At 40.1% G+C, this 27,806-nt stretch overlaps 1 protein-coding gene across 21 annotated transcripts in view; it reads right to left on the bottom strand.

The window, feature by feature from the left end:
• CADPS (calcium dependent secretion activator) overlaps positions 1-27,806 on the bottom strand; it is a 477,516-nt gene that overhangs the window by 23,107 nt on the left and 426,603 nt on the right. For all 21 annotated transcript variants that reach the window (XM_063630798.1, XM_055260407.2, XM_055260410.2 and 18 more), the window contains 2 exons: positions 25,435-25,467; positions 17,795-17,902 (listed from right to left, as the gene is read on the bottom strand). In XM_063630798.1, coding sequence (XP_063486868.1) covers positions 17,795-17,902; positions 25,435-25,467 — 141 coding nt within the window. The remainder of the gene's footprint in view (positions 1-17,794; positions 17,903-25,434; positions 25,468-27,806) is intronic.

Raw genomic sequence — 27,806 nt, 5'->3', positions numbered from 1 at the left:
AGGGGAATCTAGAAAACAGGTTCTGATGCCTGGGGCCCAGCAATGAGGAAAATAAAGACAAAGTGCTGCTTTTTAGAAGTTAACATGTGTTTTCACCATGTACAGCTGGGTTCTGCCTCCAATGGCGCCCTTTCCTCTTGCTTTATTTTTACTCTCAGGAAACCGTATTCTCCTCTTTCTACTTCTCACTGCATATGACTCTATTTTTTTTCTCTTTATGGGAGGGAGAACGAACACACACACACACACACACACACACACACACACACACCACTTGCCAGATCACTTACCCAAACCTTACTCTGGGGAGCCAGCCATCTCATTTCTGTAAAAGGCACAAACCTCAGACCATTGTCCTTATATAAGATACACATTCAACATGCTGGGTGCCCTCGATAGCTACAGATGGTTTGGGATCCACCAGCCAGGAGGTAAGAAGTCTGCGTCAGGTCCCCCATTGAAGTGTTCAGATGGGTCTAGGGCCTGAGCACAGAGAGTTAAATCATAAATTAGCCATGAGTTAATATGTGAGGCCCGGATCACTCTGCTTTGCCGTCAATGCTTCCCGTCCACAAGGCTCCCTCCCCCTTCCTCCCCACACCCCCTACCCTTTTGAGGTGACAGAATAAGAAATTAAACACTTGTGGGTTCATTCGAAAGAGTGAATGAAATTGAATAAGCTCTCAGTACTTGAGGCGCACAGCAAGCGCCTGAATGGGGCAAACCTCCTAAGTTGAATGGAGTGTCTTTTGGGACCAATTTGTCTCTTTTCACTCTTTATTCTTCCCTTTTTGCTGACAGATGTACAAAGGCGGAACTGCGCCGTGCAGCTTATCCGCATGCACCCACAGCAGCTGTCACTTTTGTCGAGCAAGTTAATCAAGCAAATGCCACCATATCCCACTTTCTATAAGGAACAACATGTTATAGACAGTAGTCTTGCTAGAAGGAGACTTTATTTTAACTTTGATTGGCTTCGTTCCCCCACCCCTCCTGACGCTTCCCCCTTTTCCCCCCAAAGGAGGGGGAAGGGGGGACTTTGCCCAAGCCAAAGATTTGGCTATGACAATGTCAGATTTCATAATAATATTGTGTGTGAGGCTGGAGACGCATTTGGAGTTCTTTCCTAGGGACGGAGGGATGCCCTGGGTCTGGGTTTTTTTGGAGTGTGCTATTGTTTGTGCTGGACTGTTAGGCTGCATGTCTCAAGTTATAAAAAGAAAAGCCGAGGGCAGAAAATAGTATTACGCCACGAATGTCTTGGATTAATTTTATTCTTTTTTCCTTTGTAAAGCAGGTTGTGTTATTTACATATTTCTTTTGATAAGCCTCCTTGCCTGGCCAAGCTTACAAAGACTGTGCTAAATACATAATAGCATTTCTTTGTGCATCTTGTCGTTAGTGAGTTCTTTAAGTTGAATGCCCAAATTTATTTCTAATGTGCACCAACAAATGCAAGCAGGCCTCCATTTCTCTAATTCTGTGTAAGCCAAGTGGGGAGCCTTTATAAGAATTCCCTCACGTCCACATCCACTTACCCTTCTGCCTCAGTTACCACTATTTGATGGTGTTCAGAAACCACAGGCAAGAGTGAGCTTCATTAAACGGTACGCAGTGCTGACCTCAGCCACTGCCCCTGAGCCCCCAACCTGAATGCCAAAACCAGACATATTTTGAATAAACAAACTCTTTAGAAACAATGCATATAGACCACTTTCCAATGGCCAAGGGATTTGCCACTTTCAAGAGCTGGCTAACAGCTGACGATCTATCTGGTAAGCTCTTTAAAGTTTCAAGAGAAAAAACAACTCCCATTTTTTCTTTTCTCCTTTCTTCTTTCCTTTCTCTTTCTTTTCTTTCTTTCCTCTTTTCTTTTCCTTCCTTACTTTTTTTCTCTTTCATCACCTTGTCACATTGTTTAGTATAAGCTTTGGTTAGAAATAAATCAGGAAAGGACTTTGGTGATACCTGATCACAAATTTTCACATTGCTGACATCTTAGGCATTATTGGATAATGACCACGTAATGATTTAGTTGCAACTCCATTTGCATTATGCACAGATTGTATAACCATGTTATTCTATAATTGTCGATTACTCACCTCCCCTCTCCATAAAGTATTGCTAACCTGTGAAACCTCATAGTGCCATTGAAAACTTAGCTAGGTAGGTAGGTTAAAAGAGTCAACAGTACCTCATTGGGAAATCTTGAGCATTGTTGTTTAATAATACCACTGTGTCAAGCTTTGCTTAAGGAACTTAAGCTGCTACCCTAAACCATTTATCAACTGTCTGGGATGTAATGGTATTGTGTTACCATCATTTTACCCCCCAAATAAACCACAAAACTTTATTCTTATGGGATAAAAGATCTTAGAACACAGAGGGAGAGATAGACTGAAAGCTGAGACCTACCCCTTAGTTAGGCCTAGGTAGAAGTGGATTTTGCAGCATATATGGTATGCAAGATTCCCTACTGCTCTGTAGTCTCTTTCAGCTGAGGATGGGGTTTCACCCTCAAGTGGGTTACAGAAGTGCTTTCTGGGATCATTTTAGGACCAAGGTCTGCTGGTGTTCATAGAGCTTGAGTCCAGTGACAATGTCCTCACATTCAGGGAAAGACCTGCCCTAATGGGGTTGAATTTTCATTAAGGGGTCTCTCTGATTAGCTATGCAACACCCATCATTGTTAGTGGACAAGTTGTGGCTAACAAGCCACGTTCTAGCTAGAGGGTCATAGAATCACAATTTTTGTCTTATATCCTGCGGTGATGCCATGAGGGACATGGTGTTTACAGTAAGAAGCCCAGTGGATGAATTTGGGACACATAGCACTCGGTATAGTGGGGGCTTTTAGGGGTAGGAAGCAAATATTTGAATAGTGTAAAGTTTTTGCCTAAGATATTATAGTTACATGGCTACTCTTGTGGTCAGAAAGAAAGAGGTTGGATCTAGGACTGACTATTTTCCAGGCTTCTGAATTTGGCGAAGTCAGTTGGCCACTCGGTAAGCCAACTTCTTCATCTATAAAAACCTACCTCACAAGGAGATCATGAAAATTACATGCATTATTACACTTAAGTGCCTAGAACAGTACCTGGTACATAGCGCCCAGTGAATATTGGCTCTCATTGGCCTCAATACCTGTAACACGGAGATCATGAAGGTTCCTATATCCTAGGGCTGCTAAGAGGATTTAAAAGAAATAACACATTTAACAAGATGGTTCTATTATCTCTAATGTACAGTCAGGAAAATATACATTTAAAAAACTCTAAATAAATGTTATAATTGTTATTATTAAACAGCCATTTATTAGAAACTTCAATTAATTGGAATCTTTCCTCCTGTTTTCCTCTTAGGAGAATGCTGCCTTTTTTTTCTCCCCCTAAAAGCCCTCTTTGGGATTTGTATCAAAAGAGCAGCTTTCAGAATGTGCTTTGGGCTGACAAACACTGTAGGCCCATCTTCTAGAGGCACAGAGTATGGCAGAAAGAGCACTGTATTCAGAGTCGGGGAACTTACTCGCAGTGCAATTCTAGATAATTCACCTTTATTTATTTATTTATTTTTGAGATGGAGTCTGGCTCTGTCGCCCAGGTTGGAGTGCAGTGGCACGATCTCAGCTCACTGCAACCTCCACCTCCTGGGTTCAAGTGATTCTCCTGCCTCAGCCTCCCGAGTAGGTGGGACTACAGGTGTGTGTATTTTTAGTAGAGATGGGGTTTTACCGTGTTAGCCAGGATGGGCTCGATCTCCTGACCTTGTGATTCGCCTGCCTCGGCCTCCCAAAGTGCTGGTATTACAGGCATGAGCCACCGCACCTGGCCTGATAATTCACTCTTTTAACATCTTCGAGACTGGATAGTGACACTTGGGGTTAAGTAGTATGAAGTGAGAGTCCTAAAATGTCTTGACCCAGAGAATTAGACTCGGCTTCAGATGCTCAATAAGGTGGAAAACAGAAAACAGAACTAAAACATTTGCAAGATTGTTTCAAAAGTTGTCAGAACAGAAAAGGTTTTCCGATGAATCTTCAAATTCACCAAAAAATCAAATGGGCCAAAGCAATTCATTATCCATTGCATGAACCAGAATACTATATTTTCAAGGCTTACAAAAAATCAACTGACAATTGCAAAAATCCACAGTGAGATTTTTAAGGAATTAATTCATGTTTTTGAGTTAGAATTGGAAACCGAAAATATACTCGACAAAGTACATAAAATACTATCAGGGCTAGGAAGTCATCAATACCTATTTAACAAATGGTTATTGAAGGCTTACATACGCCGGACACTAGTGGTGAATTAGGTAGGCAATAACAGTGCTCTCAGAGGTGGGGATGAAAATACCATAGTTTCAGAAGAAAGGGCCCTGAGGATCTGGGTAAGTTCATTTTGGACCTCAGGTTTACTGTCTTAAAATGAAAATCATACTATCTCTTCCCATCTCTCCACAGTATTGCTACAGAATAAATAAAGTTATAAAGTCTTGTAGGATACAAAGTAGGAAGGGTATTAACAGAAATAAACATGTATTGGCCGGGCGCGGTGGCTCATGCTTGTAATCCCAGCACTTTGGGAGGCTGAGGCGGGCGGATCACGAGGTCAGGAGATCGAGACCACAGTGAAACCCCGTCTCTACTAAAAATACAAAAAATTAGCCGGGCGTGGTGGCGGGCGCCTGTAGTCCCAGCTACTCGGAGAGGCTGAGGCAGGAGAATGGCGTGAACCTGGGAGGCGGAGCTTGCAGTGAGCCGAGATTGCGCCACTGCACTCCAGCCTGGGCGACAGAGAGAGACTCCGTCTCAAAAAAAAAAAGGAAAAAAAAAAAAGAAATAAACATGTATTTCAGTATCTTTTATCCTTAAAATCAGGGTTCAGCTACTTCAGCACTATTGACATTTTTGCAGATAATTATTTGTTATGGGGGGGCTGTCTCGTTCATGGTAGGATGTTCACCGCCTATCCATTAGATGCCAGTAGCACCCTCCCGCCACCAGTCAAAAATGTCTCCAGACATTTCCAAATGTGCTGTAGGGGTCAAAATCACCCACAATGGAGAACCACTGCTCTAAATTAGTGGTTCTTGACCAGATTAAACTCTTGGAACTTATTTTAAAAACAGATGTCTAATCCCTACCTTAGATCTACTGAATCAGAATATTTAATGTACAACTGGAATGAGTATATTTTTAAAATGAAAAAGTACATATGTAGTTCTGATACACACCCCTGGTTAAGAAGCAAACATTAAAAGACAAAATTACACATATATAAAAAGAATTTAGCCCTCAAGGTTCTCGAGCAGTGAATGCCTACAAAGCAGATACCTACATGCCTAGATTGGAGTCATCATAACCGGGTTGAAGCCATCCTTTGTTTAAAAGTGAATAGTGTAATCCCCTTTCTGAAAGAATATTTCCAAGGAGAAGCCCTGTTATGGCTAATGAAGATACAGTGTTGGTAAGTCAGGGACACTCCCAAAGGAAGCATAATGAAGATACAGTGTTGGTAAGTCAGGGACACTCCCAAAGGAAGCAATAATGTCTCCTTGCTTAGTGCCTAAGCATAGACTCCTGCCTCTTTCGCCTCCCCAAATCCTGGACATCTGTAGATTAAGCCCAGTCCTGCCTCCTGGGGCACCTTCTTTGAGGCTTCCATCTCACTGGGATATTACTTTAGTCTAAGAAAGATTTCCTTTAGCGATACTGTGGCACAACTGAGCTCTCTGCTACTTGCTATCATGTTTTCTGATCATTTCATCGCTGGTAAAGATCCCTGTTGGTGTGGAATGTATCGCTACTTTTCTCTCTGCTGCAAAGCCTACCTTAGTATCAGGAAACGGTGTGGGGTGTGTCTTGTTTTTTATTTATTTTTTTAGATAGAGTCTAGCTCTGTTGCCAGGCTGGAGTACAGTGGCACGATCTTGGCTCACTGCAACCTCCACCTCCCAGGTTCAAGCCATTCTCCTGCTTCAGCCTCTGGAGTAGCTGGGATTACAGGCATGCGCTGCCATGCTCAGCTAATTTTTGTATTTTTGGTAGAGATGAGGTTTCACCGTGTTGGCCAGGATGGTCTCAATCTCCTGACCTCATGATCCACCCACCTTGGCCTCCCAAAGTGCTAGAATTGCAGGCGTGAGCCACCACACCCGGCCGTGTGTTGGTTTTTTATACCACTACCACTACTGATGATGGCAACAATAAGAAGAGATATTCATGCAGTCATTTCTATGTGCCATGCACTGTGGTTTGTGCTTTAGAGGCATCGCCTCATTTAGTCCTCCTAATTCAAAAAGCTACCTACTGTTTTTATCCACGTTTTTTTACATAAAAGAAAATTGAGTCTTGGAGAGGGTAAAGTAGCTTACCCAATGTCACACAGCTAGTAAGTGGCAGACCCAGGAATTAAACTTAGAAATGTCTGACTGCAAAGCCTATGCTCCTAACAGCTGCTTGATATAAAGAAACAAGTCCCTTGAAAAGTTGACAGGGCGGTCAGGCATGGTGGCTCACTCCTGCAATCCCAGCACTTCGGGAGGCTGAGAGGGGCAGATCACGACATCAGGAGATTGAGACCATACTGGCTAACACGATGAAACCCCATCTCTACCAAAAATGCAAAAAAAAAAAAAAAAATTAGCCAGGCGTGGTGGCGGGTGCCTGTAGTCCCAGCTACTAGGGAGGCTGAGGCAGCAGAATGGCATGAACCCGGGAGGCGGAGCTTGCGGTGAGCAGAGATCACACCACTACACTCCAGCCTGGGCGACAGAGCGAGACTCCGTATCAAAAAAAAAAAAAAAAAAAAAAATGAAAAGTTGACAGGGCAACTTTCAGTAGAAGGAGGCTGTAGTGACTCATCGAACTGACAAGATCTGAGTTTTTGTTGAAGCATTAGTGCTCTATGGGAATTATACACGGATGAGTGTTAAGTTCAAGTTGACAAAATTAGGTGTTAATAATTGCTTTTTATTTTTTAGCTCCTAAAAAGATGTTTTTGGATGAAGGTTGTCAAAAGGATTTCTGAGACGAGTTTCTGAGATATCTACCAGGTAGAATATCCTTTAGAGACAGTCACTGGAGTCCCACAGATCATGCTCATGATTTAAACTCAAATAATCCATTCACTAAAGACAAATGATTTGTGTTGGTAGAAGTATCATCTAGAGCATGTTTTTTCAATCTCTCTACACTGTTGCTATTTTGAGCTGGATCATCCTTTACGGTAGGGGCTGTCCTGTGCACTACAGGAGGTTCAGCACTGGCCTCTGCTTGCTAGATGCCAGTAACATGCCCCCAACCCCCGAGTTGTAGCAACCAGGAATGTCTCCAGACATGGTTAAAAGTCCCCTGTGGGACAAAAATCACCCCCCGGTAGAAGCACTAACTCAGAGTTCCCCAAACTAATGAAGCACCTAATAACTGAGTCTTTTCTCTTTAACAGGATGATTTCCTAGGCCAAAGAATGAATTTTCTGAACAAAAGGGAGTGATATTTCTCTTCCTTAAAAGATGATTTTAAAGAAATTTCACTAGAAAGCAACTCATGCATTTAACTTTGCTTACTTTACATATTATTTGTTCTTTTCTAAAAAAAAAAATCTTTTTTTTCTACACAAATAATGAGAGGGGCTTTATACCTTGGTTGGCACACAGATCTGGTAATTAATAATACTCCCATCCTGGGCAAGACCTGGAGCTTTGTTGGTATAACTGGCTTCAGTCCAGGGATGGTCAGAATGGAAAATTCTGCCAAAGGCAGTCAAGGCAGCCCAATATGGCAAGTGACACTATCATTGTAAGCCTTTTGATACAGGAATATTCACACTGGAGGCAAATCACTAGACACTATTAACTGGATTTTTAGTCAACTCAGCAGGAGTTTAACGGAAGAACAGGAGGCTGTTAACTGTTCTCTTCTGAATTGGGAATTTGGAATGAATGAAGTATTTAAGTTGAGCCTTCTTTTCAGGTTTTTGGACACACAAAAATAACTTGCAGCCACCTGGTGGAAGCAAGACTTTTTTTTTTTTTTTTTTTTAAATCGAGGTCCGGGTGGAATTATAAAAAGTAAAGGAAAGAGAAGTAATCAAGGGAGGCCAAAGTAGGAAGCTGTATTGCTGATCTAACGTGCTGTTCCAGTTCCTTCCTTTGGCTCCAAGTGGGACTATTCTTGATACAGTCAGGGGAGAAGAGGGTCCTGGATGTCTCACAAGCTTTTCCCATCATTGCATGGAGTCCTCCCAACATAATCTCCTTCAGAGACTGGCACAGGCTCCCAGGCTAACTCCCAGATGGACACATGGACTTCTTGAGAAATCATTTTAACAATTCCTAAGCTTGACTTTGTTGTTGCTGCATCATACTCATCACGTTTTTGTGTGATGATGGCAGCGGCAGAAGGCTGTATTACATCCAGAGAGGAAGGGCTACCTGTACACATTTAGTGGTAACCTCTTTTCTAGCTCGTGCAGATCAGCGGTTCTCAAATGGGGATGATTTTGCCCCCCCCCGCCCCGCCCAGGGGAAATTCGGCAATATCTGGAGACATTTTCTTCATTTTGAAAAGGACAGTGGCTGCTACTGGTATCTAGAGCAGAAACCAGGGATGCTGCCCAACATCCTTTAATACACAGACTAGCACTCCACAGCAAAGAATTATCTGACTCAAAATGTCAATGGTGCCAAGGATGAGAAACGTTGCCTCGGAAGGTATTTTTGAAACTGAGGATTGTAACCTTATTTGTGTGTAGTAGAATCATTGTATCTGTTACACTGAAATTTTTGAAAGAAAAAATAGGAAATATCAGACTGCATCACATATTGTTTCATAAACTTTTGTTTTGTGTGTGTGTACATGCACTCTGGGTTGCGATGTAAAATGTGTTTCTTATTGTGAGTTGGGGCAAATAAGTTTGAAGTAATTGATCTTGCCCACTATTTGTCAAACTTTTATGTGCACTTGAATCAAAGAGACTCTTGTTAAAATGCAGATGCTGATTCATTTGGTTTGGGGTTAGGGCTGAGACTATATATCTCTTACAAACTTCCACATGATGCTGATGCTGAGGGCCTGTGGATTACATTTTGAATAACAAGAACCTATGCAAAATTTAAATTCCTTCATTAAAATAATTAGAGCAGTAACTATGTATCTAGGTATTGATTGTGAAATCTTTTGATAGCCTATCTGGAGCCCAGCAGGGAGAGAAATAGTTACTTGTTTAATAAATGAGAAGTATTTGAGGATTTAGCACAGCTCGTCTCCTGCAATGCAATGTGATAATATTTGTTCCACAAAATGTGCTTTGGCTACTGTGTGTTTGTGTGTGTGTGTGCGTGTGTGTGTGTGCACATGCATACTTGCACATGTGTACTGTGTTTGAGTCTGTTGCTTACTGCTTCCATGCCATAAGTCTGCCACAAGAAAAAAAAAAAAAAACCCTGTTCTAAGACACAGAAGTATCGTGTGGGTCATGTTAACAAGAATACTGTGACCTTAACGTAACAGAGCAATCAGCTTGGCTTCTTAGAATGATTAATGGAACATTCTCCTCTGGAAAGGAAAACAAATTAACTGTCTTCACCAAATGTCTTCTGGAACACAGAAAGCTGTTCTGATAAAGACACTTAGCAAAACTCTTCATTGCCTACAAGCTCCAGAGAAAATTCAAGACTGGCTTTATGTAAGGTTTGCCTGAAAGTAAGAGAGATCTATTTCTATGAATGGCTGTGGAAGGAAATAGCTAGATTAGAAAACTGCTTGAAGATATGCTACAGAAATGTAAATCTGTGAGAATACCAACAAAAAACCCCTCAGTTTCCTTTGGATAGTAATAACCCATTTAACATGATTAATCCAAATCTGTTAATGCCCCTTATCTTTTTTGTATGCAGGATTGCTGAAAGCTCAAATTACCCAGGCATGGAGCGAAGCATTCCCAAGTCCATGTGGAATGGAAATGTGTTTCTATACCTAAGACTCCAAAAGCAAAGGAATTAATTGTTATCATTCACTTGTTATTGTGAAGCCCATGGGGAAGAGGGGATTGACATTTGAATACTATTCACTGCAATAGGGCATCAGAAAAGCACAAAAACACTCTGTTCATCTCCTCTCATCCTAATAGAAGAGGAATTATCAAATCTGTTAAAAGCAGATTTGGATGGTGGGAGTTAGAGAAAGCATGAAGACACTGGGAATTTGAGTGGCACTGGAGGGCATAAGTCATGAAAACGAACTTGGATTGTTTTTTAATTTTAGCTTGGAAGTATCCTGAGGTTCACTTCCAAGAATCCAAACAGAGCTTAGATTGGGACTGAATACATGGTTTTCCTCTGCCAAGGAAACTTAATTCCCTAATAAGGTATATATCTTACACACATACATACACACACACCATATTTTAAAACATATATCATATATATATAGATACCCGTTATGTAACAATATTTAGTAGGTAATGTTATCAATCAAGGTGAGTGATAGGTTTCTCATTTCCCCCCAGCTTGTCTCCAGTTTCTGTATTCTTTTTGGGAAATGACACTCTACGGCTGTAATGCATGGCCTAGGGTATGACTTAACTGCCAGAGTTTACTTTGGGGCTCAAAAATAGGTGAAAGAATCAACTGTCTCTTCTTCCTGTAACTGCCTTTCCCAGTTCATTTGGATTAGCTTTCTGGTTTCAATACATGTAATCTCACAGATTCTAAGGGATGTCCTAGTAGCCTGGCAGACATGCTCTTTAGCTTCATAATTGAGGATAGAGATGAGGTCACAGTTCAATTAAAATTTGATCTAAAGGGTATGGAAAAGCTCAGCTTCAGACTGATTTGGAGGGCTTAATTTCAGATTGATAACCTCGGGGAAAATCCCAGTAGAATTAAAAAAGGACCCTTCCCAATAGTATTGGCATGTGTGTGTCAAAGTCACCAGTCTAAGACTTCAAAGCAGTTACAGTGACGCAAGAAATGCTGGACTGTGACCCTCTGATTTACCCACCCAGCTCAGATAGCTGTGCCTTATTCCAGTAGATAAAATCTCTGTACGTCTTCACATGGCCACCTTGTACTCTGGCCTCTCTGAGTTTCTTACAGTTTAGCCCCTCCTCAATCTCTTTTTTTTAAACTAGCTTCAGAAGTTTTCCTTACATACAGAGAACAGCTTAAAAAAAAACCCTGGTTGAATTCTGCTAAGTTACTAATTATGTTTAAAAGAACTACTTGGTTGAATTCAGCTTGATTTTTTTTTTTTTCTCAGCAAATCAGTTCTATGTTTAGATAGTAATAAACTCCTCCAGTCTGCAGAACAATTGGCACGGCAGTCCCTATAACAAGTCAAGATCATGAAAAAAGGGCCAGTGCTGGTTCAAAATAAATTTAAGGGGCATCACAACCTTGCCCTGCATCAAATCCTGGTTTGCACAAACCAGCTGTAAAGAATATTTTGGGGACAAGTGGGGAATTTTGAATATAGTATATTAGAGGAATATTTACCGGCATGGGAAATAGTGATCATTAACTTTAAAAAGCAATTTTTTTGCTTACTCATTTTAGTAAAAAAGTACATAATATATATATATATATAATGATATAGAAAAAGATAAAAAAAACCCACCGATAATAATCTGCGGGTGCTGAGAACACAACATTTTAATCTTCTTATTTTTTGGTTAGCTATATTTTCTAAATGTCTACAATATACACATACCGCATCTTAATAGTGAAAGGTATTAATTGCTCCCTCCCTCTCTCTGCCCCCACCCCCCAAAACCCTGAAGTTCCGAAGGTTAATTCTGATTTATTTGGCAATGCAGTGTGGTTTTGTTGAGGGGGTAGAGCTAGGTTATTTCAAAATCACTTGAAGGAACAAGTAGTTCTATGAGATGATAAGGATGATGATGATAAAACACTCCTTGAATTTTTAACTATGTCTGTCTACATTCATTATATCATTTAGTCCTCACGAAAACTGTAAGAAGCCAGTTTCTTTACAGATGGGGAAATTGAGGCTCAGGGAAGTGAAATAATTGACCCCAGATCAGAAAGCTCGAAAGTGGCAAAACCAAGTTTCCTCCTTCTGTCTCTCTTACTTCAAAGCCCCACTCCTGACCATCATTATTTTGCCTGTTTCAGAAAGATGTTTTACGAAAAGTAAAAAAGGTAACCAGGCTGCTCTACATCAAGCAATTCTAAGCAAGCTCGGGGTTAATGTCTTAAAGTGATGGGGAGACTCATAGCAGCTTAACATGAATATGAAACTATGTTTAACAAGGAAGAAAAGAGGGCTGGGGAAAGCATGTCCATTCTGATGATGATGATGATAGTGATGATCATGGTGGTGATGGCTAACACTTACCAATGCTTCCTCAGAGCTCGATGCTGCAGATTCATATGGCATTTCACCCTCATAATAACTCCACGATTATCATCCCTGTCGTATAGATGAATCAGCTGAGGCTCTTAGAGATTAAATGCCTTGTTCAAGGTCACCCAGCTAGTAAGGATCAGGTCTGAAGGTTCCAGAGGCAGGGCCCATGATCACTGCACAGTAAGTCCCATTCAGGGCACTCACGTCTGCTTATTGCTTAGAGAGGAGATAACTCACTGTCTCAGTGTCTAGAATGCCATATGCCTTGATTTTCTTTAATCAGCCCCTTAGAAGTGCAACTTATTGTATTAGTGAATCCTATGCACCTCCCCTCACTTCATATGTTTGGAAGTGGTTTCCCTTACCTGGACAGTTGGTGAGATACCTTACAGATACAGTGTCATGTCCTCCTTGTAGCCTATTATTTGGTACTTTCATCCTCCAGCAGGATGATTCCTACTTTGATTGAGATATGCTCACATGTATGGTGCTTTAGTAATTTAATAAGGTTGTTAAAATAAGGTTATCTGTGGTTTCATATATAAATATAGCCAATATATTTTAATAGGCAAAGGTTTCATGTTTCAAATTACCCTTTTCAAGGGAAATAGTCACACTCAATTATTGTTCTGCCACATAAACTGGACAAATACACGATCTGAAAATGGAACAGCAAATTAAAATCCATGCGAGGCAAAGAATACCGAGCAGCAGCCCCTTCCGAAGCTGACCACACTGTCTGATTAAGTTCTTATGAGGCAGTTTGGTAAGAGGCCCTTTCCTGATCTGATAACTGCCACGGAGAAGCCAAATGCAGAGTCAATCTGCAAATACTTAATCCTCCAGAAGGCAGATTAAGTGTATAATTGACCTATATAATCCATGTATCATCTCCAGTCAAATGTTCCCTGGGTCTGGTTCACAATGACACGGAGCCTGAAGAAAGCCAGTGCGGATGCGGCATTACCACCAATGTGGATTCCATCCAAGCTCGAGATGGCTTTTTAATCACTCATCTCCGAGCCTGTGAGGTTTAAGCAGATGAATTCACCCTAAGCACATCTCTTTTAATCCCGATTTTCTTCTCAGTCTGTGTCTTCAAGAAGTACAAGGAGGAAAGAAAATTAATTTTTGTTTAGACCTTGAAATCTTAGGTGCTTCTCTTGATGATCTGATCTCTAATTTCAAAAAGCATGTTTTTGTTTTGGGGAAGATGTTGAATTAATCACTAGAGAAGGAGGGAAAAGCCATCTGCATGATTTATGGACACTCCAACTTTAAATCACTGTCTTCAAGTTATTTCTTGAGCTTGTGCTTTCCTCTGTAGCTGCTGCTTTAGGAATATGGAGATTATTTCATATCCATGTTTTATATTTTCTTTGAATGTCAGCAATAATTTTCAAGAAGGCTAAGCTTCCACTTGAGTCTCACAGCAGTCTGATCTTCTTTTAAAAATTCAGCATCTTTAATCTATTTGAATTCATTGTTTTTGTGTATATTGGAATATTCTCTTGCTGTAAATCTCAGAATGTTTTGTTTCAAAATGTTATAAACTGTTATTTTGCAGCAACTGAAAACAATATACAATTACCCTTCATTTTTTACGAAAAAATATAAAAATGCAGATAAAAAATGTCCAGCTGCACATCTGAAATATTATGGGAAACAGTTGGCCGATTCTTTTCTGATCAGCACTTTGTCTTGGATTGGTTACTTTTTTTCTTAGGTGCGTTATCAAAAAAGTCATTAGTATTTTATAGAAAGACTAGGTAAATCAATTATATTAATAAACAAAGAAATCTTAATGGCAAAAGCAACCCAGTTAGGCAACATTATGTCCAAATGTATTTCTCCAATAAACCTAGAGAATGCTTGGTTAAAAAAAAAAATCGGTGAAGATGAATTTGGAAAGCCTGTTCTTAAGTTACGTAATAAAATAGATAAAAATGCAGAACATCAAATATAGAGTCCCAAATGCTATGCCGATAATCTCCCACAAGCACCCACTTCCAGCCAAAAGTACAATGACGTGGCAGAGAGAAAACTAGCTCAGAGAGCACTGGGTAGGGGCCTAGTTAAAGCAGAAAATGCACCGTTAAATGACCAGCTATTAATCCAAATATTCTCAAATACAAACACACACTAAAACCATCCAGCCTTTTCTACAAGGGCACACTCAGAAGGGCAAAAACAGGAACAATACTAAATAGCAACAACTTAAAGGACTTATCAGGTAAATAAAACTGAGACTTGAAACACAGTTAAAAACACAACAGGAACTCTTAGAACATGCCTCTGAATGACAGATGCCAGCAGGAACTAAAAACCAGAGAATGACACAACAGTCAGAATCAACAACCCCCAAACAGCAAACAATCTCGGAGATATATATTTTTTTTCTTCATTCAAAATGTTAATTTGCTATTATTCATTTTTGCCATTTATCAAAATGCAACGATTTGGAAGAAAAATCTCACAGATCAACAAGTCTTTCTCAATAGGTTTCTGCCAATTGTTTAGAAACTTGCCCCAGGACCGCTATCATTAAGGAATGGGATTTAAAGAATAAGTTCATTTGCAGCAAGAAATTTAGAGTGGCAGCTTTCACAGACCCTTCTGCCTTGATATTCCTATTCCCTTGTTTAGCTTGGTGGACACAAGAGTTTTGCAGAGCATATACACAAAGAAATAAACACCATGCTTGAGGAAACAGAAGCCGAAAATAATCAAACATGTTGGTAATCTGATGTTTTGCTGCTAGATTATAGAAAAACAGTAAGTACTGAATTAAATTACTAAGGCTGCATGGTAATGAAGCTTTTTGAGAAGCTCTGGGTTTTTAAAATGACAAATGTTTTAAATCCATGACAGATTCAATAACTTTTTTTGCACTACATCAGTTAGGTTGCCTAGCGCCAATATTCTGTAAATTAGGAGATCAGGTTATTTAGAAAGTAAGAAAGTAAACGGCAAAGAAACTTGTTATATCTAAATAAGCTCCTGAAAAAATTTTTTTTTTCCACGGGGCCGGGAGTGATGTGCAGTGAGTGATTGTAATAGTTAAGCCTTTACAATCAGATATACTCAGGAGGGTATAACTAAGACTCCGTTGGGAAAACCAAACTGGGACAACATCAGACTAAACTGTGGGGGTTTCCACAGTGTTACTGATGCTATTTTATGCTGGTCAGTGGAATTCAACAAGGGACTGGAGGTACTTGTGAATTTTTGAATGTTCCTAACTATAACTTGCTTTTGGAAAAAAAATATTCTCAGTAATATTTCTTTTTACTATTAATTTACATTAAAGGCTGGAGGGCTTGAACTTTGCCTGTGGTCTTCAACAGTCAGGCAAGTCCAGTTTTACCATCCATACTAGCCAAGGCTGCACTTTTCCTTTTTACATAAAGATTCGGTTGCACTTTCCTTTAAGAAGAGCCACAAAAGAGATAACGTGCCTTGCTGCGTTCAGCAAGGCTACCTTGCTTGTACTTCTAATTTTAAAAAAAGAGAGGCAAGGGTAGATTATTTGTCAATTAAGTAACAAGCTAAACTGCAGATTAAACATCAAATTCAGTACTAGATTTAAGTTTTAGAGAACACAAGGTCATTGGTTATTCACACACACTCACACAGTAACACACACACACGCACACACGGGCCACATAAAACTGAGAATCGGAAGATACTGATCAAAGGAAAAAAAGGCAACCTAGGCATTGAAAAGAACAACCCACAGGCTTCTTGAATATTTGTGGTTTGGAATTTAATTCAGTGGAGATGGGCAGAGTGTCCACACTCCTAACTGCAGACCCGAGGGTGCTGCCTGTCTCTGTTTTCAATGCCTATTGGATGGTGATTGTGCCCCGGACATTCTAGGCTCAGTACTTTCATATAAGGCATGCATGCAGAGAAGGGGGAGGACCCGCTGGTGAGCTTTATGCATGTATGAGGCATTCTCGGTGGATGTGGGTCATGCTAGAAGATGTACACAGGAAGATTATTTGATTCTAATTCATGCCACTTGATATAATGTGATAAAACATTTGACATGAGAGATAAGTTCCATTTTTATCTGAGAGAGGACGGGTGGGAATTAAAAAGTAAGAAGGGTTTTGTCGAGGAAAGGTGATGCAGGGGAAAGAGGGGTATCAAGCACAGAAAGGGGATGATTGGAAAAGAAAAGAAAAAAAAGGAAAGGAGCCTTTCAACACACGAGGAAAGCAAATGAGCTGGAAGACAAAGCATATAAAAGTCAGAAGCCGCAGAATCAGAAAGCAGTGCCAACAATGAGCTCACTTAGCTGTGGAACAAAAACACACACACATACACACACACACAAACTCAATGTAAATTGCTGAACACAATCACAGAAAAAAAAAAATAGAAACACGGATTCCATAGTAGACCAAAACATTAATGTTCGCATTGGCACTAAAAATATGGAAACCTGGACAGAAGGAGCTCACGTTTCACAAGACAGAAGAAGGCTGCACACTCAGAGCCACAGGGAGACAAGAACATCAGCTTCCATGCACTCTGGCCGGGTCTACACTGGCAAACTCGGTGGAAACCCGAGACAAAATACCTGGCTAAATTAGGTTGCCCCATCTGCTTTGGCCTAAAAGAGACAGGCAATTTGAGACTGAAGCAGATTCCTTTTTTTTTTTTTTTTGTCTTTTTGCCTCAGTGGCTTGCTTTGCTGTGCAGATGCAGTCCCAGTGGAAATAAGATTGCTCAAAAATGATTAACCCTTGGTAATCTGCATTTTCTGAAGTTTGATCTGGGTCCGCAGCCCAATGTACTCATTCTTTGTACACCTGCTTCTCACAAATTTTCAGCTGGCTGGGTGGGCAGGGGGCACCATGGTTTACAGCTGCAACTGACTGAGCAACTCTAATATAAGTGTTTGCCAAAACCCAGGGTAAGGATTTCGAGTCTTCCAGGAATGAAATTATCTTTGAAGTGATAACGATGCGACATTTACTGCACATCTGCACGCCACAGCTGGTGTCAGGGAGGCGCCACCCCCAGGAGAGGGAGTTGGTCTCAGCCTCCCTGATGAGAATATCTCCCTAAAGTGAGGCCAGATTGCAAGGAGGAAAACCATGACCAAGAAAGGTCTTTGCCAGTTAGAGAAAGCTGCCTTGCAAGCTTCGTGCAGGAATGAGCCTGCTTGCCGAGAGGCTGTGTGCCGTCCTACGTATCACACAGATTGGGACTGAGACACTGCCACACCAGAGTGGGTTCAGAACAGACACAAGACAGATAAGAGCCTAAGGCAGAGGGAGAGGAAAAGATTTAGTCTGAATCAGAACCAATCCATTTTCTCAAAATGTGACTTATCCTCCTGTCTCTTATTTTGTCACATTTTGGAGGGTCTCCTCCTTGGTTTTCAAGGAGGAGAAGGCATTTACTTACATCAAATAACCTTTCTATGTACATCTCCTCATTGACCTTATCACGCAGGACATCCTGAGAATGGCGGACGAAAGTCACGTAGGCGTCGGCCACGTCCATCCCGGGTTTCTGTAAAGAAACAGGAAAACATGAAAACGAATTTTCAGACAGCCACTCTTCCTTGTTTATCATTCACTTTTACCCTCTACTTGCCCCCACACACTCTGAGATGCTTCTGCTGGATCACCTTTGGAGGCATGGGATTGCTGTCCACAGCCTGGGCTGGTAGGAATTGATACTAGAACTGCTTCCTCTTTCAGAAATCAAGCCTGGCTAAGGAGGGCATTGAGATTGTAGGATTTTATAAATATTTTTTCTATGAAAAATTTTTTCCTAGCAAATTTATCTAATGGATAAATCTTTACTGCATAACCCAGAGATATTCTCTGACTTTGCCTTGGATTGAAACCTGCATGGAAGAATACCCAAACATACTGTTTTCCACTGTCCTTAATATATTATCAGAAGGGTGATGGAACTTTCCATTCCTTTTTCCTCTTTTAAAAAATTGAGAAAGTACTAAGTAAAAAAAATTGTATTTCAATCTATACCCCTTCCTACCCAAGTCTCATTGTGTGTGTGTGTGTGTGTGTGTGTGTGTGTGTATAGTTTAACCTGAGTGGATATAGTATTTGCTAATTAATTAGTTCACTCAGAGGAGACACTAAACCATTTGTCTTTGCTTCCAGTGCAGCCTTAAAGTCCAAGGATTAAAAAGAAGAAGAAAAGAAAAGAAAAGGCAGGGGAAGGAGGAGAGGATTTGATTTTTAAATAAATCAGATTTTCTGGAAAGGTAAGCCGGTGGTTCATCCTGCAGTTAGGAAACGATTTATTGTAGAGAAGTAAAAAAACAGAAACTCAGAAAGCACACTGCTTGAGATGTCACAATCAAAGTTATCTCCAAAGAAACCTATTAAAACACTGTAATGTAGGTCATTAGGAGAGTGGCCACAAACCCCTCAAATTTCCACAGTAGATATGTATGTTTGCTAATAACTAAAAAGATTAGTTTTCATTACTGTGATTTACCTTAGATCATAAAGTGTCATTTCTCTACTAGACGTGACTGTCAGGCGCTGTAAATTGAAGTTAGTTAACACTTCTGTGTAATTTCCAGGGTGAAAATGAGGAAGGTTTAGAAACAGTAGGACTGTATTTTTTTTTTTCCTGATACAAAGCAAACAATTATCAAGCAAAGGGCCAATGCTTGGCCCCTGGGATGCTAGTAACATTTCTTAACACCTGCTGAAACAATGACAAGGTATTAATTTGAAAAACAATGAGGACAACCCAAAGCCACAGTAGTCAAGTGTTACACTTTCAAACAATTTTCAGTGAACGGATTGAGCAGGTTCCATGATGGTCCTATAATTGTTGCGGTTTTATGATACAAAACAATAGAGGTTCTCCAATGAGATGTAAGTGATAGCTATCAGTTCTAAGCAGGCACCTCTCTCCTTCTCTCCTTTTGGCAACTGCACATCAAAGGGCATTCTCAGTACGGATGGGGATCTCTACCTGGGGGACTTGAGAAACTTATTACTGTTTCCATTTCTCCCCTGGTGATGCTTGTGGCAATATGGCCTTTTCCTGGGCACATGCAACCATCTTAGAGCTAAGGTGCAAAGTCAAATGCGGCAGATCTATCAGTAACCCAAAATGTTAGAAGACACAGTAATCTACAATGATGCATATTTGCACCATTCCTTCTCTTTTCACGAAGTTTCACCGTCTTCAAAGGGGCATTTCATTCAAGTTTTAAAAACTCTGATATTTTAAAAAATCAGTGTGGTTCATCTTACCCACGTAGTTAAGAAACTCCATGATTTTCTCCCTTTTGACTCTTCTTTTTCCAGTAGCACTTACCAATAGCTGATATTGTATTATATACTATTTGTTTGTCTGTTGCCTGTCTTATTCCACTAGAACATAAGCTCCATGAACACAGGAACTTTGTTTGGCCTATTTTCTATTGTATCCCTAGCACATAAAATGGTACCTAGCATATAGTAGGTGCCCAGTAAATATTTGCTGAATGGACAAATTCAAGAATGAATGAGCAAATCCTTTCTCCACCTCCTTTTTCAAGCTCTTCAGTGACACTGCATGGATTTTTACTAGATCTTCCACAAATTCGAATTTGCGCATATCATTTAAACTTTTCTGTAAAAGAAGAGTTAAAAAAAACTTCTCTGGGCCTTAGTTATGCTATCTATAAAATGGGATTACTAACAGCTCCCCTACTTACCTCCAAGGACTCTTATGGTCATCAGCTAGAATAATGTATGTAAAAATGTTTTGAAAGCCATATATTGTAATACAAACATGAATTACTATGATTTTCCCCCCATAATATTATACCATTCCACAGCATTACCTACATTTAGAATCTACTCTAGAACCAAGAAGAAAAGGGGGCCTCAGAGGAGCCAACATCAAAATAAAAATGATAAAGGCTCAGCACAAAACATGTGTAGTTTTCCCATAATACAGTCCTCAAGCTCCCACTCCCATCCAGTTCCAACAAGTTTGGTTTCCATCCCTTGATGGAGCAGAAATAGGGAAGAGGGGGATTGTTTGAAGAAACTGTGCAGATAAGAGAGAGCTATTATTTTTCCTTATGCCTGACCGTGAGGGAGGAGGCTGCCCAACTGCAACACCAGACATGTAGACTCACCAACCGCTGGGGTTTGGGACTATCGAGGGCAGGGGCAAGCCTCCCCTATATCTCGGGAGGCCCTGGGGGGGAGTGGGTCACTATGCAGCCACTGGGGAAAGACACGGTCACAATGGTGATCCTGGGTCATTGAGAAAAGATTATAGTCAGTACCCTGTTTAAAAAGGCAGGAAGGATGTGTAATGCATTTCAAGTAGATTTCCAATCAAAACAATTAAAAGAAAAACTGTTCACAAACAAGCTAACCCTTAGTTATAGCTGGAAAATATACTTGACCAGACAGCTGATACTATTAAATTATGCTTTTATATCATAGTGCTACCTGCACACAGTGGGACAAACTTTTAGATGTTTTTTAATATCTCATAATGACATTGTGTATTTTAAATGTGGCTTGGATAGACTGATTGAATATGACACAGATTTTAGAAAACACTTAAACAAATATCTGTATAGTTAACTGCATCCAAGTGCAGAAGACATAATTTGTGAATAAGCTACCCTGTGGCTCAGGAAAAGAAGAACATTTTAATCTGAACTTGCCCCTACCAGAAAACTTCCGAGCTTGAGAAAAATGAGCTCAAATTTCCAGCATCCTAAGTCAGCCCTCCTTATGAATGCAGATCTCCTACATATACCAATGGGTCAAAAACTACATCTAAGACAAAGACATATGCTTTGGGGATTATGTAATGTTTTAGGTGACTGGTACTAGCACTTCCCTCCAGCAGTGCGGATAGTTAAGAGACAAATCTCAAAGGTGACTGACTGCTAGTGCCCACATGGAACTAAACCATTAAATGTTCTAACAAAAACCTCACAGGGAAACACAGGTGAACTCAGAGGCTTCAGAGGTAGAAATGAGTTGAGAAATGATTTTATCTGATGGTTCTTAAGCCTGGCTGCAAATCTGAAGTACCTGGGGAGCTTTAAAAATACTGACGTCTGGGCCCTGAACCCCAAAGATGCTGTTTCAATTTTGTCTGGCAAGCGACCTGGGCATTAATGCTTCAAAAGCTCCTTAGTTTCTAATATGTAGCCAAGGTCAAGAATCACTGATTTAGTCCATTGGTTTCCCAACCTGTACTACTTATCAGAATTATGTGAAGAACTTAATGGAAAGCAATATCCAGGCTCCACCCCAGAATGACTGAATCAGAATCTCTGGAGGTGAGGGCCTGGGACTCTCTATTAATAAAACAAAAACAATTATGTGCCCATTAAAAGTAATAATAAAAGCTGAATAAATTAATTAATAAAAACCAAAAACAAACCAAAAAAACTTTTTTTTGCCAAATATTGCTGCTGTACATTCTGGTTTGGGGACTGCTGACTTAATAGGTAATAGTTAGTGGTATGCTGGTAAACTGACTCTTCTTTTCTTTTTTTTTGAGATAGAGTTTCACTCTTCTTGCCCAGGTTGGAGTACAATGGAACAATCTCGGCTCACTGCAACCTCCGCCTCCCAGGTTCAAGTGATTATCCTGCCTCAGCCTCTCTGGAGGAGGTAGCTGGGATTACAGGCGCACGCCACCACACCCAGCCAATATTTTGTATTTTTAGTAGAGGCGGAGTTTCACTATGTTGGCCAGGCTGGTCTCGAACTCCTGACCTCAGGTGATCCACCCACCTCGGCCTCCCAAAGTGCTGGTATCATAGGCGTGAGCTGCTTCACCTGGCATAAACTGACTCTTCAAAACCAACAACAAAACAAAACAAAACACCCTGATTTGTAGTGTTTGCCAATTTGCATGGTGTAAATACTCCCATCAAGGCTAATTTTGAGCTACCAATGTGCTCTCATTGAAGGCAGAGTTGGAGAGAGATGCACATAACTGACCTTGGGAACCAGTGCTAGCTACTCTACCACACCCCTGGAAGTGCAGGCTTTATGGTCCATCTGATAGCACCCGATTGTCACACTCTGCTTATTCACCAGGTGACCTTGGGCATGCTAATTAACCTCTTTGTGCCTCAGTTTCCTCAGCTATAAAACAGAATGATAATATTAACCCCCTTCTAGGATTGATTTCAGAAGCAACTGATTACTATTATCTACCATATATAAACAATGTACATATAGAATATATGTGTATTATGTACTATTGTTTTCTATAAAATTGTTATTTATTTACTAAAAGGCCTATTACAATATTATTAGCTATTAAAGTATATGTTAATCAACTTAAAGTTTAGCTTTGTCCTAAGTCATTAATAGGTGGTAAAAAAAATACTTTTTCTAATATGCACTAAAATAATTACCACTATCTAAATCAAGGTGTTTGTTTATGCACTAACTGAAATTATCTCGCAGTATGGCAGAATTTATAAGGGCATTGGCTTAAATCTCAGCTCTTCTACTAACCCGATGTGGGATCCTGAGCAAATTAACTTCTCTGTGCCTTAGTTTCCTCATATTTAAAGTGAGGTTATTGTGAAGATAAAATGTAAACTGTTCTAGTGAGTGCTTTATAAAGCTTGGTTGTAGTAGCAGTAATAGTAGTTATTATATTTTGTATCACCAGTGGTAAATGTACCACATTTTGGAACATGCTGCATCAACTTCTTCTGCCCTCCAGAGTGTGAAAACTCTACTAATTCAATTTGTTTCCTCATAGCCTAATGATATGGTTTTGCTGTGTCCCCACCCAAATCTCATCTTGAATCATAGTTCCCATAATCCCCAAGTGTCATGGGAGGGACCCAGTAGGAGGTAATTGAATCATGTGGGTGGTTACCTCCAGTCTGTTCTTGTGATAGTGAGTGAGTTCTCAGGAGATCTCATGGTTTTATGAGGGGCTTTTTCCCTTTCACTCATTCTTCTTACCTCTGCTGTCATGTGAAGAAGGACATGTTTGCTTCCCCTTCCACCATGATTGTAAGTTTCCTGAGGCCTCCCCAGCCATGCCGAACTGTGAGTGAATTAAACCTCTTTCCTTTATAAATTATCCAGTCTCTGGTATGTCTTCATGGTAGCATGAAAATGGACTAACGCACCTAACAAGACTTCTAATTTAGCATAATTAATCCATAAACACTTAATGAGTACAGATCAGGGCACCCTGCATTTTGATGTAGAGTCCATTTACTGCCCTCCCATCTTTATAATAAATCTGAACCTAGCTTGCAGGAATTATTAGCTCGAACCATATGAAATGGCTGATATTTGACTTCTTTGACTTCACCAATATGCCAGTTTCATGTGGTTCAATCTAACATACCCTGATGTTAGTACCAATGCCTGGATCAAGCTTCTCTAAGTGTTTGCGCCTTGTCTACAGGCCACCTGTTCAAACCTGGCTGAGATACCCCCTCTGCTCTGGATCCTACAGAGAATACACCAAGCTATCAAATCTTTGGATCGAAAGCCTAGAATTTCAATTTCTATCACTGTTGAAGACCAGTGGAGCCCAACGCTGATGTCTGCAAATTCATCCTCCATCCGTCTATATGCAATAGAGTGTGGACATCACACTACCACCACCACATGTGTCCTTCTCCTGGACTGAAACTCCTAATAAGTGCCAGGTATGATGCTGGATGTTCTACGTATGTTGTGTCATTTAATTTGCACAGCAAACCCATGACTTAGGTATTGTCGTCATCTCCATTTTAAAGATGGAGAAACAGGGCCAGAAACTTTGAGTAGTTAGCTCCCTGTGAAGGGCAAGTTTATACTTTGGAGGCTTGAGAAAGTAAATTACTTAACTTCTCTCCTTGCTGCAGTTATGTGAGATTTTTCTATTCTCCATTATAAGAACTGTCTACCTGAAGGAGTCTGAGGTTTGTTGATGGGAAGTATTATATAAATTCAAAGCATAATTATTGATTGTGCATTCTTTCATTAAACAAACAAAATATATGCTAATGCTAAATTCACTCCAATTTTCTATTTTGTCTTCCTTTGAGAAATAAGCCAATAAACCATTACACACTTAGCTTCCTGGGGAAATGAATTTAAATGTTAATATAAATCCTTTTAGAAAAAAACAAATTTTAACAAATAAGTATTTGAACAAGGAGGGTACTTAACCACGTTCAGAATGAGAAATGCTTAGTACAAGACCCTTGGTGGCTGTTGAGATAAGCTCTCTAAATTTAATATTTTATAATAGACTCACACCTCTTTTGTTAGAAATGGAGAAACAAAATCATTTTCTTTTTCGCTTTACTGGAATATATTAAAATCTCTCCAATTTTATTTTGCTAATAGGCAGGGCAAAGTCTGTCTATAAATGTATCCTGATTTATCACAGGTAATCCCACACTTTAGCATTCATGTGTTGTACTTAACCTCAATTTAAATGTAAATTTTGGGCAACTTCGAGTGCTTTATCTGTGAACTTTGAGAGCTCTCTTCATTAATGAGGCCTGCACTAAATTATAAGCAGTTTTGTGAGGTTTCCTTAAAACAATTGCAGAATTGACCCCAAAATGAACAAATTTAGAATTTATTTGTTTTTTTATTAGGTTGGTGCAAAAATGGCATTTTTCACATTTTTAATTGCAAAACCACAATTACTTTTGCATCAGCCTAACAAAAAATACTGTCACCCTTGTGCAAGTTTCTAGCTTCATGGCTCTCCTCCGAAGGTGTGCACACAGGAGGTTGGTGAACATGATGAAAACAGAATGAAACACCAGAGAAACCAATGAAAATGAAAGTGAAAGTGAAAGTGAAGTGGGTTTACCCTCAAACAGGACCTTTCTTTCTGATGAAAGAAACCATACCCTCTTCTTATCTGAAAAAAAAAATTCTACTACAAAATATTCTTGGCTTCTTTCTGATGATCCAACTCAGGAACACACAGTTTAGCTAGCAGCAATTAATATGAGTAGCACTATCAAAATTCTTAGGAAAACAAAAAGCAAAAATGAAAAATAAACAAAAAAACCCCACGAGAAACAATTTTCAAATACTCACAGGTACATCCACATATTTGGAAGCTGCCTTCACCTAAAGAGGAAAGAAGAGAATGCAAGTGAGGCTGGTGTTTATGTTTAATTGTTCACTGCTCAATGCTGTATCCCCACCAGAATCAAAACAACATGCTGGCACATGGAGCTGACCAGGAAAAACAAAAAGGTACTTGAAAATAAAATCTGTTTGCTATTTTTTCAAGCCATAGCCACTGCTTTGCAGAAAGAGAGAATGCACAAGCAAATTTACTGATTCAGATTCTGTTGCTGGAGCGGAGCCTTTACATTTTCCTCCCTCCCTTTGAAAAAAAGAAAAGTGACTAGCTAAACCCAAATGGATTAGTCGGGGGCTTGCCAGTCTAGAGAAGCAACCAAGATTGCTGTTACTTCTTGTACCTTGGGTCTTTGTGTAATTTGGCTGCAGGTTGTCCTAACTAAATAACTAAATGCCTCAGTTCTCAGCTTTCGTTAACTCAGATTTTTAAGAGGAGGATGGACATCCTCAACCCAGAGGGAGATGCTGTCTGTGGGTAGGGGGATGAGAACCTTTCAAAACTGTCCAAAGGCTGCTGTTATGTCTCCTGATTTTATGTGCTAAAAATTCCAGATGGGAAGTGCAGGAAGTGGTTATAAAATTTTTAGTTTTGTGGGGAGGGAGTATGATAGTGTACTAGAGTGTTATGTTTGAGAACGTTAAGTTTGGAGTCAGACCTCAGTTCGAATCCCAACTCTACCACTTATAAGCTGTGTGACTTTGGGCAAGTTGCTTCATCTTTCTGAGCCTCAGTTACCTCATCTGCAAAATGGAGTTATTATTAGTGATAGTGCCTATTTCTGCAGGTTGCTAAGGGTGAATTCACACTTAGACCCAGGATGTAAATACAGAACAAATGGCAGCTGAGACGATGAATTCATAAGCAAATGTGGGTGAGCTCTGAGTACTGTGAGAAGTCAATGAACAGCTGGGTTTGAGAAATAAAGCCTATGGGAGTATGTTTAATATTCTGTGTGTTTCATTTTGACTCAGGTCACACATGTTTCTCTAGGCACAATTAAGACTAAGGGGCTACATTTGGGGTCAGAGAGGGTTTCCTGTTTTTACTGGGAACTGCAAAGACTGCAATGCACAAAAAGCAGTTAGGACGTCTTTGCACATCTCAGCCAGGCTTCCTCCTGAATTTGGCTGAGATCAATATTAGGAATCACAGCTTCACCCAAATGTCTCCCAGAAAAGTACCCAGGGGAGTGATCTCCTCTATTGCTCTTTTCTCAATGCTAGTTTCCAAAATGTCAGCTCTCAAGAGAAAACAGCCAATGAACCAATAGGGTGGGGTGGAAAGAGCCCAGAATTTAGAGTCAGAAGTTCTTTCAGTGCCAGAACTCGTTGACCCTGGGGAAGTCATGCCAAGTTCCTTAGCCTTGGTTTCCAGATTTCTAGACCAAGGTGACAATACTGTGTACTTTGCAGGGCTGAAAGCTTGGTGAAATGAGAAAACACATGAGAAAGTGCTTTGTAAACTTTAAGGCAAGGAACACACATCAATTAGGTAATTATCGAGACGGCAATGCATTCTATCTTCTTGAATCATTGCCAGCCCCCAAGATGATTCCTGAAGTCTCCTGTTATAGATTCTCTTAGAACCTTACATTTGTTCTTGCAGCATTGATTGCAATTCAGCCAAACTTTTTGTGCAATATCCACCTCCCATATAATGTCATGAGAGCAAAGGCTATCTTGGTCTTGCTCATGGCTGTCTCCTCATTGATTCACCTGGTACCAGCTTAGAAAGGGAACTCAGGGAAAATTTATACAGGGAAGGAATGAGAGAAAGCTAATGACCAGTCCTGGCCTCGGGATGATTGAGAAGTAAGCAGAGGCAAGATTGAATCAAGGAGCCACTTCACTGATCAGTCTGAAAACCAGCATAGTTGTATAGAAAGCTGACTGCCTGCAGAGGCTGATGGGTAAAGGACAATACTCAGTCCTTAAAGGGATTTGAGGCAGGCTCTCCAGATTTTGCACAATTATCATTTCTCCTAAAAGGTTCTAAACCCCAAATCTTTCCTCTCCATTCCTATGCTAGAACTTAGTTCAGGAAACAAGGTAGCTTGCCTTTTTTTTTTCATGTCTCCCTCGTGTATACTATTATCTAACATTTCTGTGCTATTTTTCATTTGCAAAACACTTTCACAAACAGTTTCTTCTTTAAGCCACCCTGCAAAAAGGGGGCAATTCAATCAAATCTGTTTACAATCAAGAACCTCAAATCCATAGAATTTAAGGAATTTATTTGCTCATGATCACAGACAGGAGGCAGAGAAGCCAAGACTCCCACGTGGTCATCTGAGCCCAACTTTCTTCCTTGGAACTCTTGA

This window comes from Symphalangus syndactylus, chromosome 21 (assembly GCF_028878055.3).
Source record: "Symphalangus syndactylus isolate Jambi chromosome 21, NHGRI_mSymSyn1-v2.1_pri, whole genome shotgun sequence".
In the NCBI taxonomy this organism is placed as follows: domain Eukaryota; kingdom Metazoa; phylum Chordata; class Mammalia; order Primates; family Hylobatidae; genus Symphalangus; species Symphalangus syndactylus.
This window is presented reverse-complemented; position numbering and strand designations above follow the sequence as displayed.